General features: G+C 37.5%; 1 protein-coding gene across 1 annotated transcript in view; it reads left to right on the top strand.

Annotated features, from left to right (window-relative positions):
• LOC140156753 (adipolin-like) overlaps window positions 1-19,551 on the top strand; it is a 42,554-nt gene that overhangs the window by 18,592 nt on the left and 4,411 nt on the right. The window contains exons 2-7 of the mRNA XM_072179714.1: window positions 10,325-10,474; window positions 12,803-12,914; window positions 13,793-13,833; window positions 16,695-16,850; window positions 17,545-17,747; window positions 18,876-18,954. Of these exons, the coding sequence (XP_072035815.1) occupies window positions 10,325-10,474; window positions 12,803-12,914; window positions 13,793-13,833; window positions 16,695-16,850; window positions 17,545-17,747; window positions 18,876-18,954 (741 nt within the window). The remainder of the gene's footprint in view (window positions 1-10,324; window positions 10,475-12,802; window positions 12,915-13,792; window positions 13,834-16,694; window positions 16,851-17,544; window positions 17,748-18,875; window positions 18,955-19,551) is intronic.

The raw sequence follows: 19,551 nt of genomic DNA, 5'->3' as shown, positions 1-19,551 counted from the left end.
TTTTAACACCTATACTTAAAAAGCACTTTAATACCACAATTAGTTTTAATATATTAATATAAGATTGATATAAGGATAAAGGGTTTACTATTATGCTCTTCTATGTATTTTGTCACATCATTGAGATGCTGATTGCTTCCGCTATTTTAGTTATGTTGAATAATATTAAGTTATGTGGTTTTGGAGACATCGTCATAATTGCGTCACAATTTTCGGGTCATTGACCTTTGTATTCTTGTAAGCGAAATAGCATACATTTCAATTGATTGATCATGTTGTACCCCACCTATGGCCACACGTAAGAATACACTGGGATTCGAACCTCCCCTCGTGTTCCTCGGTTATATCACAGATTTAACTGTCCGGCGCTACTATTGTATGCCTCTAGTTTCTCAAAAAATCAAGGTGTTCAAACGTGAGATAAAGAATGTTGAACTTGGAGAACCGGCATATACGATAATATCTTGGAATAGCCCCTGAAGATGTTCATTATTTATCTGTTTGTGTTGTTGCTCTTTATAGTTTCAAGTTTGGTTTATCAATTGTCTATATTTTGCCGATCATGGTGGGAAATGTCCACAAATCAACTTATGTCTTTGGCTGAATTAATTAAATTAAACAATGTATCATATTGTGTTTATAGTTTCAAGTGACATTTCTTTGACATTCATATTACAGATCATGAATGATGATCAAGTTCCACAAATATCGTTTGTCTTAAATTGGCTGTAATCAGTGGTAATAAAACAATACTATACTCTGAGTCTGAACAATGGTATGATATTCTTTGATGCTGGGCAATATTTTGCAACAAAATTCTGCCTCTGACGTTGGCCTATACCTCTCTCTTCCGGTCTTATACCCATATCATCAACACTTAATAGTGTAATGGTTAGGCTAATTTGCCAAAGTGAACATCATGAACTTGTGACTTGTCCCATCCAAGTTCAACACCCATGCATGCAAATAATCATAATATTATGAGAAGAGAATGGATCTCATACAAATAATAGGAATAATTGGAAGCGACAGGACAAGTCTAAGTAAATCATGCTAACTCATAAATGCGATCAGATACCAACTGTGAAAGGAGAGGGTGACATGGAACACTTGCATACTGTAGAAAATGGCGAAAATAGTCCTGCAGTGACAGTGCTCTTTCTACGGAGCCCCCGAAGTGACATGAAAGAAAATAAAAAACTATCTCGGGGTCCGACCAACTCAGAGCCCCGACTTCGGGGGCTCCGTATCTTTCTGTGCAAAATACCAAACATTTAAAAAAGTTATATAATTTTGAAATATCACAGATTCGTGGATATAAAGGAGACTGAAGAACATTTTCAGAATCCTTGCTCGAGTTTTCAAAAGTTCTGAAAGTTTGATTTGGGGTATTTTTGCTTTGGACCTAATAGAGTTGTGATGCATGTAATATGTTGGATCATGATAGTGCACCCTTAAATGATGATGGGGCAGACGTTAGAACTGGCTCAGTACCTCCTCTGGCTGTTCCATCTTGCGCATTCGGACACGAAGGGGACACATACCGTTGCACTCAATGGGGGAAATCACAAAACATATAAAACGTATATTTGAAGCAGTGTGTTCTGAATTTAGTGCGTTTGGAGGGCCTACATGTCTTCCTCTTTCCCGAACATGATGAACGCAATGCAGGAACATGAAGAATTATGTCACTTTTATTTTTATATGGTTCCGACCAGTAGGACTGCAAATGACGCCAATTGACAGAAGGTGTATCCATGGTGTATCATGCTGAAAATATGAGGCAGGTGTATTAAAGGGGTTCGTCGAAATATGTCCAATATTAAAAATATAAACTATTCGTTTTTTGGTTGTTTTTTGTTTTTGTTTTGTTTTTTTGGTTTGAAATCTTTAAAATTATACTGCATTATACTTTCTTCTTCCACGTGACGTGTTCTATCTAAGCTTATTCGAATTGCAAGCGAACGTATTCTAAGTTGAAGTTATCATTAAAATGGTGTGTTTCGTTTTACAACAGTGGACAAAATCAAATATATTGGCAATGGAGTACCTTTAAAATGTTGAGCATTTGCTGGCGCTCGTAAGTTGTCAGCGTTCACAGGACTTAATTCAAACCATATCGGACTGCCGGATACAGCTCCAATTATGTACTGTGACGAGAAATTAAGCTAATGTAATTTAGGGTATATGATTCGTATGATCATGATCACATAATTTGACAATTAAGCTCCTATGGATACAATGTTAAAATTTGTCAAACTGGTTTGGTAATTGTACTTGAGAATAGACCTATTCCATATTGAATAGCAGTTTAAAAGAATGCCTGCACGACCACCCCTATGCTAGGCTACAACTGCCCTCCAACCATGCTCATTTTAAAAGGTTATTTTATGTGAACGGACTGTACCATGACTGTACCGAACACTTCTGACTTCTCTGTATCATTTTAGGATCCTGGTATTAAGGAGTGTTTCTTTTTATCGAGTGTCAGATTTCGAGTTCGAGTTTCGAGAACTCGAAACTCGATACTTGAAACTCGATACTCGAAACTCGATAAATATAGACCTACCATTATATACGGGGGGCTCCGCCCCCTAAGATGATATTATATAAATTTAAGGACATATAATTAGTCATTCATTAATAATTTACTCCAGCAATGAAATGTTTACCAAGGCCTATGATCCATTAAATGTTAATCTCCGCCCCCTTCACGTACCTTTCAAAGGGATTTATTTTTTTTATTCACTAGCAGTTTCCCCGGTATAGTATCCATGTAAATCTGCTTGTTCAATTAAAGGGTGGGGTATGAACGTTTGGACAGTATTTATTGTGGGACATTAGAGCACATCAGACATATCGAATTGCATTCTGAATACGAAGAATGTCCTTCTGATATTAAATAATTTTGATTTTTTGAAATTCGCAATGTAATACACATATTATGGCAAATGATTACAAATTGATATTTTTGATATTTAACAGTACTCGAAGTAAACTTTATAAATCTGATGATTTATACTTAAAGTGTATGTAGGTGAGATGAAAAGCCGACGATCAATTGAAAAATTTGACCTTTCGTATTGAAGATATGGATTTTTTTTCCCAAAACACCCAAAAAAATTAGGTCTTTTGGGGGAAAAAATCCATATCTTCAATACGAAAGGTCAAAATTTTCAATTGATCGTCTACTTTTTCTCCCAGCTACATACACTTTAAGAATATGTTATTAGATTTATAAAATTTACTACGAGGACTGTTATATATCAAAAATGTGAAAAATATCAAATTTTAATCATTTTTCATAAAATTTGTATAATATCGTGAATTTCAAAAAATGAAAATTATTTGATATCAGAAAGACATTCTTCGTATTCAGAATGCAATTTCAATATGTCTGATGTGCTCTCATGTCCCACAAAAAATAATGTCGAAACGCTCAAAACGCTCATTCCAGATCCATTAAGATAATTAAGACCGGATTTACTTACGACTTGTAGAATATGGATATAGGGTTAGTCCTTTTCAAGGGCCTCTGGTAACATAGGGTTAAGAACTTAAGGTTACATGCATAGGTTACACGAATCGACAAGCGACCTTAAATATGCACACTGTGGGCAACTGGTATTTTTAAAATGGTAAGACTTTATATATATAGTTTAAAATGGTGCTGTAAGAGCTTTGGTTGGCTTTTCTCTATAGTATAGTTAGGCTGACGAAAAAAGAATTTTTTTTAGAATATCGCACAACAGGGTATAATTTTAGGTGTTGAAATTGCTACTCCTTTAGCAGAGTACTCCTTTACTTTAGTAGGTTTCAACATCCCAGGGTTTAACTGGTTTAACCATGGTTAGACCAGGGAAGTGGTTAGACCATGGCTTGAATGATTGAATACAGTCTGTGTAATTTGTACGTTTCTGGGAAGGAAAAATCACGGCCGTGTCGAACGTGTGCTTATCGCAGAGGGAGCCGGTCACGGTTTATGCAACACACGCGACAACTTGGTCACTTCTTGGATGGAATTCGGAAAATGACATTTTCCACTTGTGAAAGTTCAAGACCTCGTGCCCATAATAAAATTATACGGTTGGTTAAATAGTGTCGCCTTAGTGAGGGAGTCCTATAAACCATCATGTCAGTGCAGCTCCGTAAATCATTACTAACAATCCTTTTTGGCACCAAGGATGAAATATTGTGAAATATATTCATATAAATTCATAAAATTTATGGATGTGTTTTAAAGTGACAATACGCAATATATTGTGCATACATTTAAAATAAACGCACTTGGGAAAAATGAAATACAACTTATATACAAGTATGTAAAACTTCCAAGATGACAAGTCATAATTTCGTTCTGTACTTCTTTTCACAGAAAATAAATACAAATTTGACGATATTTTTACCAAGCGAAGCAATCTGCAAGTAATATTTTGCACATAAACATATTATTATTACGTAACCATCCAGGTTCCCGGCCCGGTGGTAAAAATCTAAACTTTTTTTTAATGGAAAAGTGGGTGATGAGATTGTGGAATGCCCCTTTAAGGGTTCATAATAATATGACTAACCTCCTTCACTATTATTTTGACTTAATTTCCAGACAAATGTATGACCATGCACCGACTTTACCTTAAATGATACTGCATGGATGTCTATGGCATGCGGCAGAGTGCATAATGTATATCATCACGAAAGAGCACGTTTCACAAAAATACAAGCATTTCCATTGTTCATGATCTTACATTCGGCAATAGCCAAAATGAGGATACGCTAATCTGAGAGGGTTCTTTAAAAGAACCTTAATTAAATGTGTTAAGGGTAGACGAGGTATTGTTGGTCGAAGCAACCTAAAAATTCGATTTTAATTATCTAGATCAATATATTATTGGAAAATAACACCTTGATGTTTTGCAAAACTTCATTCTACAAATTGTATACTTTGCAAACTTGCTTAATTTATTGTTGTTAATGAGTTATGTACGTTTTACAAAAGTGTTGTTGTTTCAGCCCTCTTTACAACGTAACTCAAGAACCGCAGCACCTATAAAAGTATATCTGTGATATTTTAATTCTTCTATACAATCGCTATGAATTGAGCAATACAGTTTTTGCCAAAGCTCACTACCATTCGTAAGATGCTGTGAACTACCAAATCACAACAGTTTAAAATAATTAATAACCTTAAAGCGATCAAACATTTTTGGCTCTTAAAAAAGAACCATTTCAGGTTTGAACCCTAAAGAACCCTCTCAGATTAGCGTAGAACCAGAGGCGTAGGACCCTCTCAGAACGTAGTTGGAAACCTCTTCCTCTTCGGTCGTCTCTAGGGTACTAAAACCAGAATTTCTGTAAGGGGCGCACCATTTGATTCCCAGGGGGCATGGGAATTTTTCCGAGAAAAAAACCCAACTTCGCCCACTATAGTGAGACGAAAACAAGAAATGTTTTTAAAAAAGACAACGCCATGGATGAAGTTCATGATGTGTCATGATTTTACATTGACAAGAAGGCCTACTTGAAATGCTAATATTTTTTGTGTGTGTCACATGGAAAAAATCGCCCCACTGATGAGTAAACAAAATTTGTCCCCATCCAACTCTGCATAAAGGTATTCATTAAAATTGAAAATTAAAAAAATGGTGCATCCCTAAAGGCTCTGTAAAGCTGAAATTGGTTCTTCACAAAACCAAAAATTGTTCTTTATAGCTTATCACGCTTAGAACTTTATTGGGTTCTTTCTAACTAAACCAAAGCTTTTGATAGAGCATAATAAAGTTATAGTCTGAACATGGCAAAACAAAAGGGGCTCTAGGGGATGGACATTTTATTAGAGAGCTTTTTTTCCTACCCCCCAAAAAAAACAGACCGCAAGACTTATGGGAATAAAATCTCTTCTTTTTTTCAGGAATATGTCACATATCCCATATACAAGTCACGTATATCATAAGAAACATTTTGATTTTTTTTTTCAAGAAAACTTCATCAAACTAATGTCAAACTAGAGACTGCAGGAATTATAGGATCTTATCAGTGTGGCTCGTTCACACCTCGACTGGTCTGAAAGTGTGAAGGGGAAATCCCCCCTCGCGTCAACCCATAAGTCAACCTAACAGCTATCGGAAACCGGGACACACTCTATGGATAGCCCACTTCCCCTGCGTATATAAACAGGAGCTACGCTTAACTTATATTGTTCATGGGGATTTACTTGGAGGGCGTCGAACTTAGGCTATAAAATGTTAGCTTCCCTGGAAACGTGCCCAGAACAGTGTGTAGAAGAGTTAAAAGTTAATAACGTAAAAAGAAACTTTCACTTATTACTTCAAATATTTTTGAATAAATAGATTTAGCATTTCAAGTGCATGCAGACAAGACTATATATTATTATCAATCTTCTCTTGGTCCCTTGGTTTTGGGAGTCCTGACCATTTTCTGATGTACTCAGTCTCAAACCATCTGGTATGAAAGTATCGTGAAGATGGCTCCCAAGCTTTCTTCATCACTCTTGACCCCTGTGTTATCTGGCTCGGGGATCGGATATATCTACATTAACCGGAGGGCTAGTTTGTCCATTGACACTGATTGGAAGTGTCACCTAAGAGACTCATGGACAAAGTCCTATGCGTGGACGTCATTTTCTTCATGCACGTTCTTGAATATTAGTATTAAAGGTGGTCAGAATCGATCATCTTCGTCCTTATTTTCATCTTCATCTTCAACTTCATCTCCATCTTCATCTTCATCCTCATCCGCATTTTCATCTTCATCTACATCCTCATCTTCAGGCTCCATCTTCATTCTCATCTTCTTCTTCTTCGTTGTCGTCGTCGTCGTCCTCATCATCATATCATTATTCATTTAATACCATGCATCATTATCAGAAGCTTCAAGTTGATCAACGAATTAGTTTCAATTTACACATTTTTAGCGTCGAGACTTGCAAAACCCCATAAGGTCTTAATGTTGTCTCATCCTTATCGGATTGTGGAAGATAATGTGACTGCCTAAAGTATAACTATAGGCCTATAGGCCTACTATTTGCTCGCAATGAAGTGCATGTGGAAGCTTTAATGCTTATAACATTAACAGAAAGAAGATCTCTGTTGTATCACGACTAAGTATAACAGAAAAGCCCCTCAGTCCATTTCAACACTTCACCCAACACAGACATCGTTGCACTTTGCCTGCCACTTCCACGCTTTGTCGGAGAAAGCCTCCTACTCCGACGGCTTTATATGCCAAGGGCCAAAGACTCCATGCAGAAACCCGTTGAGAGGTGATCTTTGGTAAATTGATCACTTTTGTGTTCAGGATGTTGTCCAAGTTGTCGTCACAGTAGCAAGGCGTGCCGACTGCGCTATAGGTCTTTGCACTCATATCATCATCAGGAGAGAAGACGTGGAAGAAATGTACCAAAAATTGAAACAAATCATTTGACTAAATGACACTACGCGAGCAGTAAAGAGCACGTGACCGATATGATGAAGACACCCAGTCTCACGATTCGTCGCCAATATTATCAGATCTCACTTGGTATTGATACTATAGATTTGACCCAACCTGTTATTTGAACCTAACCATTCTGACAGTTTTGTAATAAACGCACGAGAACCATGTACCGTTTTAACTGAAGACAAATAATGAGCATGTTATACCTCGGTGTGTGTTGGCGAGGGTGTGTGCCTTTGTAATCACCCCGCCTCCCCAAACGGGGACACACACATGAACAACCACCGTGGAAATGCGGACCCACATGAACTGCTGACGTCCCCGGTTGCCAGGACGTGACCGGTTGGCCCAAATTACACGTTTAAGCATAATAAACACGAGTCCGCAGTTACCCGGCCCGATATAGGACGGTCCCCGGTTTTTCTCAGACGCGTGTGTATGAATCCCCGGTTGCCGGTGTTTACAAGTATTTGGTGATGGTCGATGTGCGGTCTATAGCACTGCGTATGTAACGACACGCCTTTTTAAAGACACTGCTTGTTTTGAGGTGCCATGTACATGATAACTTTGTTTGTAATTTTACCTGTAAACTGATCAATGTCTAGTCCTCTAACAATGTCATACTTCCGACGTCACCACGAGTTGAAGAATCATTAATGTTCCGTAGCCAGGACTTTTTCAGAAGGAGGGGGTAAACTTTGACGAAAATGGGCTAAACTTATTTTTTAAAGGCCTATCATGGGGGGGGGGGGGGGCAAGACTTCTCACAGGAGGGAAGCTGCCCTTGGCTACGCCACTGATTATTTTATAGTACGGGAAAACATAGTCCGACGAGTATTAGAAAGGCCATTTAGTGGAGCCTAGACTTCGCGGTTAGTCTTTCTTGAGCGATCAGAGTATAGATAGTCTAGGAAAAAAAACAAAAAAAAGCAGGTCCTATACTCATCGGACTAGGAAAACATGCAAATTATGATCCCATCTTTAAGAAAAGTACTGATGCAAAGAGAAATCGGAAATCCCTCTTATCTTGGAAATAAACCAGGGATTACTGGTATAATTGGGAAAATCTTGCCCGATGATGGTTTATTTTTATACTCAAATATATGATGGTTTCTACGTAATACATGGGTTTGATTTTGTCACAGAGGAATATACAATGGATCATCGAATTATGTGAACCTTTCAACTCGTCATATGAATACTCATTGTTTACAAATTGATGTGTTAATATTTTACATTACATTTCACTTCCATCTGCTGCATCTTTAGCACTTGTAATCCCGCCCTTAGAATGCTTTATGATCTTTAAGTTGCATCTTAAAACCCTGCTGCAAACATTTATTAAAATTATATCTCATATTCATAAGTCATAATGATAACACACGTCTGCGATTTGCACTTGGCACCCTACTCGGAAGATATCAGAGTCGCGATTTGCTATGGCACGCCATCCGCGTCACAAAGCATCTAGTTTTAACATCAACGTCGAGTTTGTCACCCGTCGAGGTTTGCCATACCTTACGCCTCGGGATGCTTGCCTTGAAATTTCTTTGAAATTAGGTCATGGCATATTTCAAAAGGACATTCTCGCTAAATCTAAAAAATGCACCTCTTCTGCTGCATCTTTAGCACTTGTAATCCCACCTAGCACTGGCTTCTGTGCTGTACTCTGATACATGTATGATGATTTTCCAACTGCAGGAGTAGCTCGCTACGCTCGGTGCTCCCTTCGGTCGCTATTCGAGAGGCGTCGCGGTTTGTGGAACGGGGCTAGTTCTAATCCCACCCTTAGCATGCTTTAGGCCTATGATCTTTAAGTTGCATCTCGAAACCCCGCTGCAAACATTTATAAAAATTAATATATCTCATAAGTCATAATGATAACACACGTCTGCGATTTGCACTTGGCACCCTACTCGGAAGATATCAGAGTCGCGATTTGCTATGGCACGCCATCCGCGTCACAAAGCATCTAGTTTTAACATCAACGTCGAGTTTGTCACCCGTCGAGGTTTGCCATACCTTACGCCCCGGGATGCTTGCCTTGAAATTTCTTTGAAATCAGATCACGGCATATTTCAAAAGGACATTCTCACTAAACCTAAAAAATGCACTTCTTCTGCTGCATCTTTAGAACTTGTCCCGCCCTTAGCATGCTTTATGATCTTTAAGTTGCATCTCAAAACCCCGCTGCAAACATTTATTAAAATTATATAATATATCTCATAAGTCATAATGATAACACACATCTGCGATTTGCACTTGCACCCTTCACTGCTCGGAAGATACCAGACTGAGTCGCGATTTGCTATGGCACGCCATCCGCGTCACAAAGCATCTAGTTTTAACATCGACGTCGAGTTTTTCACCCGTCGAGGTTTGCCATACCTTACGCCTCGGGATGCTTGCCTTGAAATTTCTTTGAAATCATGTCACGGCATATTTCAAAAGGATATTCTCACTAAACCTAAATAAAATGCACCTCTTCCGACTCCCTGCTGCCCACGCATGCAGTATATCGCCTTGATATTCCACTTGCACTACATGTCGGACTGAATCCGGATTCGAACCATCGCTTAAATAAATGGAATTAAGAAGTGTTGCTTTGCTAATAATTTGCTAGCTACATTAACATGATCAAGATTTTCTCACCCATGCACATTTTGTCTCATAATCTTGCTAATAATCATATTTATATTTGCACAATACTTGCAATCGCGCTTCTTAGCCCCGGGTTACAACCTACATGTATATACCCTCATTCGTGTATTTTAGTTAGAAGTATATTTAGATTGATCATAATTTAGATAGAACATTTATAATTTCACACGTAAACAAAACGTACATTTTATTATTTTTATTGTCGTTACAGCCAGATGCAGCACGAACCGGGGGTGACACTATTGACGGCAAGCGGGTAGACCCACGCGGTAGTTGGCTTTCATTCGTACGACACTCGTCAAAAGCATCAGATAAAAAATGCGAGAAGGATAAAAACAAGAAATCATCTAGAGCATTAAATGTGAGTAAACAAGCAACGGTACTTTGCAAGTGAAAAGATTCTTGAGCATTACTGTCCCTTTGGTCTGATAGTCCAGAGTGACAATTTTGAATAAAAAGTTGCCCCTGGTTATGAAAATTTCCATGGGAACCAAAGGCATTTGCAGGTTCAGCAGATGAAAAAATTTCCCCAGTCCCTGCTTATTTCGAACCCTGTCAGAGTCCAGACAGCCATAATTAGCTGGATTTGCAATGCAGATCTAAAACAAGCAAGTAAACAAACAAACCTCAAAACAAAACAAAACAGCAAAAGATGAGAGGGTAGATCACAGCTTGCAAGTATCGATTTTTTTTCAGAATTCATGAAGCAGACGACAAACTTAGAACGTAGCCTCCTTCGTCTCGGTTCGAATTTTTTATCCAGCGTCACCCTCGCTTGTGTTTACAGAAAATGTGTCTTTAGTCTGCAAAATTTGATTTGCAAGTACAATTTTCTTCTCAAGTTTTTCTTTTGATCATAAAAACGTGAACCCATAGCTTTTGCCAGCATGATAAACAGGATAATGTGTATACTAGAACCCATGATATCAGAACAACAGCGATATTAGTGACCATGTTACACAAATCACGTTTCACTCAGCTATATAAAGGTTCATGTAAACTGAACCTGTTTTTTAGATATATCATACATGTACATAGAAATATCAGATTTGGCAAAGTTTGTTTTTGGGTTCATTCATGGATTTAGTGTATAAAAATCTTGACACTTGGCCCGCTCGCTTTGGGCAATACATGTCATCTTACCTTTCAAAAACGTGTAAATATGATCAGGACAAGTGACGGGTCTCGCCGCGGGAATATCTGGCCTGTCAATCCCGTTTCCCCCAGCTATTGTGGCCATTGATAATGTGACTTCCCCGAGGGTTCAGGGCGTAAGAGAAGGCACCGGTTCGGCGTGGGGATTTGGGGGTTTTAATATCGGCTGAGTGAGTAAGTAAGTTGTGTGTCTCGGGTTTTGTGTGTATACGTTTATGCCGCCAATACTAGCCGCCACTGTTTCAATATTGTGAAATAGAACTTGTTCATGTTTGAAAGAAATACATTTTTGTCTCTGTTCATGAAAATATCAAATCTAGTAAGACATGTGTATTTTGCGTCGCTGAATGTTGCCAACATGCCAAGTTAGACCCCTGGCAAGTTTGGACAATACTGAAATGACACAAAATTAACAAAGGGAAAAGAACTTCGCCCCGGGGACTCGGCTATCGTCGAGCCCTTCATATTGTTTCGGAACAATATAAGCCTCGTTGAAGTTGTTCATGCCTTGTGATGATATTCAAAATGATTGACGGATGGGTCTCTTAAAGAGGAAGCCCCGCCAGAGCAGTTATTCTGGGTGAACCAAACCTGCCTGGTTATCAAATTAATCAGTGGCAATTGACAAGTGACTTAGTTAATGGCTATGTTTATACCGCCTCAGGGTCATTTGTTTGGCAACATTTTCTTGACATGATCAAGGACCCGGGTCAAGGACATTTCACTCTGAAGGTTTCCCAGAAGAAGTGCCCTGGCGGGGCTTCTTTAAACCATCCACGTCGGCCTTAATAATACTTGTTGAATTATGTAACTGATTGACGTGTAGATTGACATCATAATATGATATTTCAAGGTAAACCTAATCTTTTATTTCCATCTAAAGAGCGGGCAGCGGCGGCGCACTGCATGTAGCGGCTTCGAAGATAGCGGCTTCGAAGCCTGGTGGCACCCTCGTATCTTTCATTTACGCAACTCATCTCTATCGCCTCTCTCCAGTGTCCACCCCGGTGTATAAAATGGGTACCAGACTATATCACCATGTGGGAGCGTCGATCCCTCGCAGCAAGTTATACTGCCGAGTCTGGCCCAAAGGGGGAAGGGGGTATAATAACTTTAAAGACTCCCACCACCCCGCTACCCCCAGTCAGAACCAAAAATTACAGAATATTTCACTATTTTGGACAATACGTAAATGCACAATTTTAGGCATTTCCCTCCCCTCCTTCAACCCCCCCAATTGATGCCACCAGTGTATTTTATTGTTTTTATATGACTTCAGAGTTGGAGAACAAGGGAAAGGCGAGAGTCAAGTGTTCTCATGCAAAGAAATAGCAAGTCTTCGAGATTAACTCGAATGTGTGATACGATCAATCCCGTTTCGCCCGAAATCGAGTTTAATGTTGATGAATCAACTCAAAAGCGAGCTATAGTTCGGGCAGAGAAGAAAATGAGTTTGGTTGGAAGTGCTGCATCACTATCGAACTTGGTGAAACTTTTTAATTTTTTGTTTTCCTCTTACCCCACCTATCTACAGTTTGAAACCGCTGGTCCTCCAGGGCCACCTGGACCAATGGGCCCTCCCGGCCCACCCGGGGCCGAGGTTACGAAAGAAGAATTATTGGAGGAATTTAGGGAACTTATAACAGGTTAGTATGGCTCCCGGGGTATGGCTTCGAACTGTATATGACTCTGGTCCTGGCTCTGGTCATGAGACGACATTAATTTCTGAACAATATTTATTTGAATCATTTTCCAAATTCCATTTCTTGAAATATTGTTATCGGGGAATATTCTACTTCATGTCGTGCAAAAATTTTCTGACTGAGTGTATATTGTTTTGCCCGCGATATATATGGCCCTTTAGGCATAAAGTTTCGTCGTATTCATGAAACAAAAGTAATTTGTTTGAAGATCGTCCCAGGATGGTTTGTTTTTGTTTGTCAGATTTTCCCAAAATCAAAAGTAAACCAACATTTAGATATAGGCCTATAATTTTGTTTTTAATTTTCTTTTACAAAAATATGTTCAATAATCACGCAGACGCCATTTTTTGCAGATGATGTTTTACGCGCGCAAATGGTTAACCACGTGATTGACATCTGCCAATAAAACCACAATCATTGTTTGACATTTTTGTAGTTCATTGTGACTATTCAATTCACGGTTGTGATTTTTTGGGCAAACTAACAAAAAAATGTACACTTCTAGGTCAAATTAGGCCAAAAGTGGTTACCCGATTTCATCCGGTTTAAATACTAATTGGCAAGTGTTATTGTCAAACTAAACGGAGCTATTGTTGTAAAAACCAACAGACGTTGCAACAGTTACAAAAGTGCAATTGAATTAAGCCAAAACATGTCAAAGAAAATGAAAATCACATCATTTGCGCGGACGGTTGAATTAAATGTATATTTTTTATTTAACACATTAAACTTGGAGAAAAATGGCGTGGTGGTGGCAAAATGTAAACTAATATTTTAATAGTTAATAATTACTTTTAATATTTATTATTTGCTTTTTACAGAAGCTGCTGAAAGGCGAGCACAAATTTTAATTCAAGAAAGGGTAAGTATACTTTATAGGGGTATATAAGGGTATAAAATGTTTTAATTACATTCAAAAACTCATTCTGGGAAAATGTTATTTAATGCTATTTGTATTATTTTGTTAAGTGTTAACAAAATACATTGTATTTGGCAAAAATGTTTGCCACAAAATATTTGACAAGTAACATTTTTAAAACATTTAAAAAAGATGTTGCAGTGTTTTTTCATATGAAACGTTTCAAAAACGTATTGATGACCTAAACATATAATACAACCCGACATTTGAATGCTAGAACGTTTTTTGAATAAACCCAAAACATGTTTAAATAACGTTTTAAAAACATTACTGTTTTGCTGGGAGGTCAGCAACTTTATTTCCTGATGGTGTATTAATTCAATTTTCTGGATGTCTTGGATATGGGATTTACCGTGGCGACATTTGGCATTCTAAGAGCTCAATGGATAATCCATACAGTAGTTAGCTCTTCGCCAGTTTGTTTGGATAACTAAGTCTAGAAGATCAAGCCAGGATCAGCCACAGAGATCAGGCTATGGCGTACTATGGTCACGTTTACTTTCCTATCGTATCAGATTGCGTTATGAAAAGTATTGTGGACCAATTAGTATAAAGAGTTTCTACAATTAATTTATAGAAGGGGATTGAACTACATTCTTCATGGTGGGTGATCCCAATATATCCGGTCATATACAAATCCTCTTTCTTTACCGGATTCCAAATCAGATTTGTGTTATATAAGAGATAAGCGGAAAAGATTGAATTTGTTGATCCAACTTTAATCAAAAATTTCAAAAATCTGTCCCAGAAACATGTCAGACCAGATTGTTTATCTAATCATGCTAACTTGCCTTCAGACCAAAAGCATTGACTTAATTTTATCATTCAATTGATCATGATCATTTGTCTGAAGAATTTGTCTGAAGAATAAAAATTCCTTTTAAAAGGGAATATGGCGCCCAATTATCGTAAGGGTCAAACTGTATGAGGATATATTGTCGCAACTCGTTCAAACAAAATCAAAACACAACACGCTGAGCTTTCAGCCAATCAAAATACATTATTTGAAGAGAGCATAGTATATACTGAAGAAAATTCTTTGTTCAAGTTAGGTGAACGATGTACGTTATGACCCATATGGCCTGCGATACACGTTGCTAGCGCTTGTTGAAAGGTCTAAATGGCTTGGTGTAGGCGTTCAGACAAAGTGATGATAAATGTAGCTTTGAAATTGATACACTTATATCTGGCCTTATACAACTATATTTCATTGACGGTATAATTTGCTTCAGGGGCCATAGCAAATGCGGGACAAAATACGGAATAATATGCCTATATGCACAACCAGCTTCCTCATGTTCCTGGTTATTTAAACAAATACAAATACATTTTTGGTTACGGCCAAACCGAATTACTGGTGTGTGGCAACTCTAAATTTCTGGACTCATGATGCCCATCTATGCCCATATAGATCGGCTATATAGCATACACAGAATAAATTGTGTAAACCTTTTACATCAACAGATAGGCGAAATCTGCCTGTTCTCTGTTGACAAGAGACAGCCTTCGGTGAACTGCTCTTTTCATAGCCACCACAGTAGGCATGGGTCGGCGTACATGTCTAATTCTTAGGTACTCTGTCTTGAAGAAGTCAGAGCCACTCCTGACGAAAGCTTGACAGTTCTAAACTTGTCCGACGGCGAACCCGCTAAAAACTTACCAATTGCTCTATTCTGTCCACTTAATATCTGCCTGTTTGGGTACCTTTTTCTCCATATGGGAATACTGATGGGATAAACAACCAAACTCTTGGTAAAAAACGGGTACAGCCGGAAGAGAGCACATGGGGTAGATCAAATGGAGTACCCTTAAGAAATAAGGAAATTAAGGAATCCGTACGTGTATGTATAGAATCCGTCTGTCTGCCGTAGGAAAACAGGACATTTTAGAACACATTCTGTTGTTATTGTTGATATCTTCGCAGCTATTTATAACCTGTTATCTGACTTAAAGTGATTCCATATCATCTTCTGGTATTTAATTCTAAAGGAGGGTTGAAACAAAGTTAACATTTTGCATGAAAATACACTTTATAATGATGACCACATGGGTGGTGTTATTGCAAAACGCATTCTCTTTGAATAATGATCTCTTCATCCATCCATCAGTGAATTTGAGTGGGAGAGCCACTTTCAATCACTGCGTTTTTGACTGCAAGCACTTTTGATAATGCATCAATGCTGAAAGATATGTAACAAATATTATATTATTTACCGCATTTCAAATCAATGTTAGGAAAAAAACATAAGTTTGTTTCTTATAGGTGTCGCGAAATGCGGTTTTTATTTGTTTAATTTTTATTTATTTTTCATTTTTTTTTTTCATTTTTAGAGTAAGGATTTAAGCCCGTATTGATACGTATAACATATCACATAAATCAGGGCAAAGTTGGTTAGATACGACAATTATATACGTATGATATAAAGGAAACAAACCTTTTTTAAGCCTTTTAAAACAGACAGTTTGTTCAGTAGCAAGACAGAGAGGGTGAAGGAGAGGGGGAGAAGGGGTGGGGGGGGGGAGCGAGAGAAACCTTTTGGATTGCTATAATAGCTGTAGAGATGATCAGCTAGGAGTTAGAAAATAAAGGAAAAAACGTCTAAATTGCAGTGCCGATAAACAAGAAATGTCTTTAAAAAGACATGGTCGTGAAATACTAAATATGGATTGCTGTATGAGTGCTGTATACCGGGGCTGTATATAGTGTTACATTATAAGAAAACGTTTTTAGATGACAGATGTTATAATTTATGTTTGTTTGAGTTCCATAACGTTTTTCTCTTATTTTTTCCCCATGCACACAGTGTCCATCTTGCGTAGCAAACAGCACCCAAACGTGGTTACCGGAGATTTCAGATCTGCAGATTTTACCTCAGCTCCCCATTGCCTTTCATTGTAAACTTCTCAAAGGGGTAGAGATACACAAAAAGAGCCTCACAGAAATAAGCAACTTTCAAACGGTAAGTATGGATTCTCAGTAGACTTGTGAAAAGTAACACAGCACATTATGATTATACAGCATGAAGAATACCATATTCATAACAGCAACCATGTTCATCAGAGAGGTCTTTTAAGATTCCGGCCGGATCAGGCCGATTATGCAAATATCACACTCACAATTACCATGATTAGGCCTACTGCTACGTAATTTGTTCATACTTGGATGCTATACGGTAGCTGTTGAAGTGCAGATTTTGACCAAATCCTATATTTGGACTTTCTCAGAATTCATAATTCATAAGATCCGGGTGTTTCTTTTCAAGGCTACTTCTCTTGTTTGGGTTTGAAAAAAGGATATAGTTAAACAAGATAGCCGAAAACTGATTCCAAAATCCATTGCATAATTTTATCAACTCTGATACACAATTTATTTATAATGAAATTAATTACAATAACAATCACAAACAAACAAACAAAGTTTTAACTTTGTACAAGTATATTTTAATTAAAAGTACACTATGATATCTTAATAATTAAAAGTGCAATATCATATTATTAAAAGTACAATAATGATTTCTTAATTAAAAGTGCAATATTATATCTTAGTTCAACGTTAATATAATTAATGTGCACATAATTATAAGTGATACTAAAATTGAAGCGATGGGGTTTTAATAAATATGCTTATGAATGTTTTTTATCTTTATCCTTTAGCCATTCGCGGACGGATCATTTAAGAAAGGTGTCGGTTTAGACGTGAAATCTGGACGTTTTACCGCTCCTCGTACAGCCATATACCAATTCTTTGCCAGCTTACATATTAACCACCCTGTCTCCAAGAAACGCATGCAAGAGTTAAAGTTTAAGGATCATATTAGGCTGCTCATCTGTATTGATTCACTTTGCCATAGACACACGTAAGTATTGATTGATTGATTGATTGATTGACTGGTTAATTATAAGTGATCAACTAACTAATCAATCAACCAGCCAGTCGATCGATCAATCAATCAATCAATCAATCAATCAATAAGTCAGTCAGTCAGTTAGTCAGTATAGCAAACACAAACAATCGATCACCAAATCAAACAGTCAATCAATCAAACAAACAAAAATTGCATAATTATTTTTGTTGTGTTGGTTTTGGTTATATTTAGCACTGTTGGGGCTGATTCATATCGCATATTTTTAAATCTAAAGGATAAACCAGGCCTAAGAGTTAATTAAATTGACTTAAATAGAACCTTTTACCTGGAAATGCTTAGTTCTTTATTATTACAACAGGTTCCTTATAGAGCTGACAATCGTGCTTAGATATAGCACAGTTTTGTTAACCTAAAACTAAATGTATCTGTAAAAGTAGAGATCTTATTTGCTTTGTTTAAGGTGGTACTACACCCCTGATAAATTTTGTGACAAATTTTGCATTTTTTTCTCAAAAAGTAACTACAAACTGGTAACAGTTACTATGTATATTATAGGGGCAAGGAATCCAATATACTTCATTGAAATTTCAGTGATTCAAGACAAGTGGTTCATTATATATGTTAAGAAATGAGGTACATTCTAGCGGTATACTTCTTTTCTTATCATAAATAACGTACCGCTTGTCTTGACAAATTTTATCAAGGGGTGTAGTACCACCTCAAGCCAAACTGCTTATATTGTCCTGTTTATTATAATACCAAGCAAGAAGTGTATAAACCTACTTTAAATGCCTGAATACGAAATGAACTTTGCATAGTTTTTAATACACAATAAAGCGTATTTACTTAATCATTAAATATTTTTGGTTCTCATTATTAGTGACATTTGAACAGCTTCTTGATCCCATAATCCGTCTTAAATTAAAATGATGAAAAGTTGAAATCAAAATAAACATTTGGTGCAGCCCTTATACGTTTAGGATTTCTTTCTAGAAGTTTACTCGCTAACAATGAAGCTTATGTGTAGTTTACTGGCCAAATAAACATGGTATTCCCAGTTAAGTAACCCGAAGTAGGCCTGAGTATACTTATGCGGGGGTCATTGTACTTTCTTTTCAGGTCGCTGGAGTATATTTCAGGCATGGAGAGTAACAGTCGAGTATTTACAATAACAGTAAGCGGACTACTAAAATTACAGGTATGTATACACATTATCGGCATACAGTGGACGGTTAATGTAAAAGAGTGATAACCCACTCCAAAAGAGTGGAAATAACTCCTAAAAGAGTGAAAATCACCTCTAAAAGAGTGAAAACCACTCTTTCAAGGTATGAAAGAGCAATGTTTTTCGAGCAATGTCTTATATCATATACCTTGCTAGTGGCGGCACCAGGAATTTTTCGGGGGGCATGGGTGGGGGCAAAGTGAATTTCAGGGGGGATTCAACCAATTTTGCACAAAATTGCCGCAAAAAGTGGAAATTTATATAATTTTGGGTTTTTTCCCTCAAAAGTGGGGGGAGCAAGAAAAATATTGGGTGGGGCAACCCCTCCCCCAACCCCCATGGCGCCGCCACTGTACCTTTCAATAGTGGTTTCCACTCTTTTAGGAGTGATTTTCACTCTTTTACATTTACGGAGCATGACACATCATTTTAACAGCCTGCACTTATGACACCCTTTTGATATTCTGAGAAAATTTATTTGTAAATTGTTGTGAGCATTTTATTGTTTTTGAGTTGTGCTGTAAATTACTCCTACAAAGTTGGTGGTAGGCCTATAATTATATCACAGTA

Source organism: Amphiura filiformis, chromosome 7 (genome assembly GCF_039555335.1).
Source record: "Amphiura filiformis chromosome 7, Afil_fr2py, whole genome shotgun sequence".
Taxonomy (NCBI): Eukaryota; Metazoa; Echinodermata; class Ophiuroidea; order Amphilepidida; family Amphiuridae; genus Amphiura; species Amphiura filiformis.
Note: the sequence above shows the minus strand (reverse complement) of the source record. Positions and strands in the feature narration are given on the sequence as shown.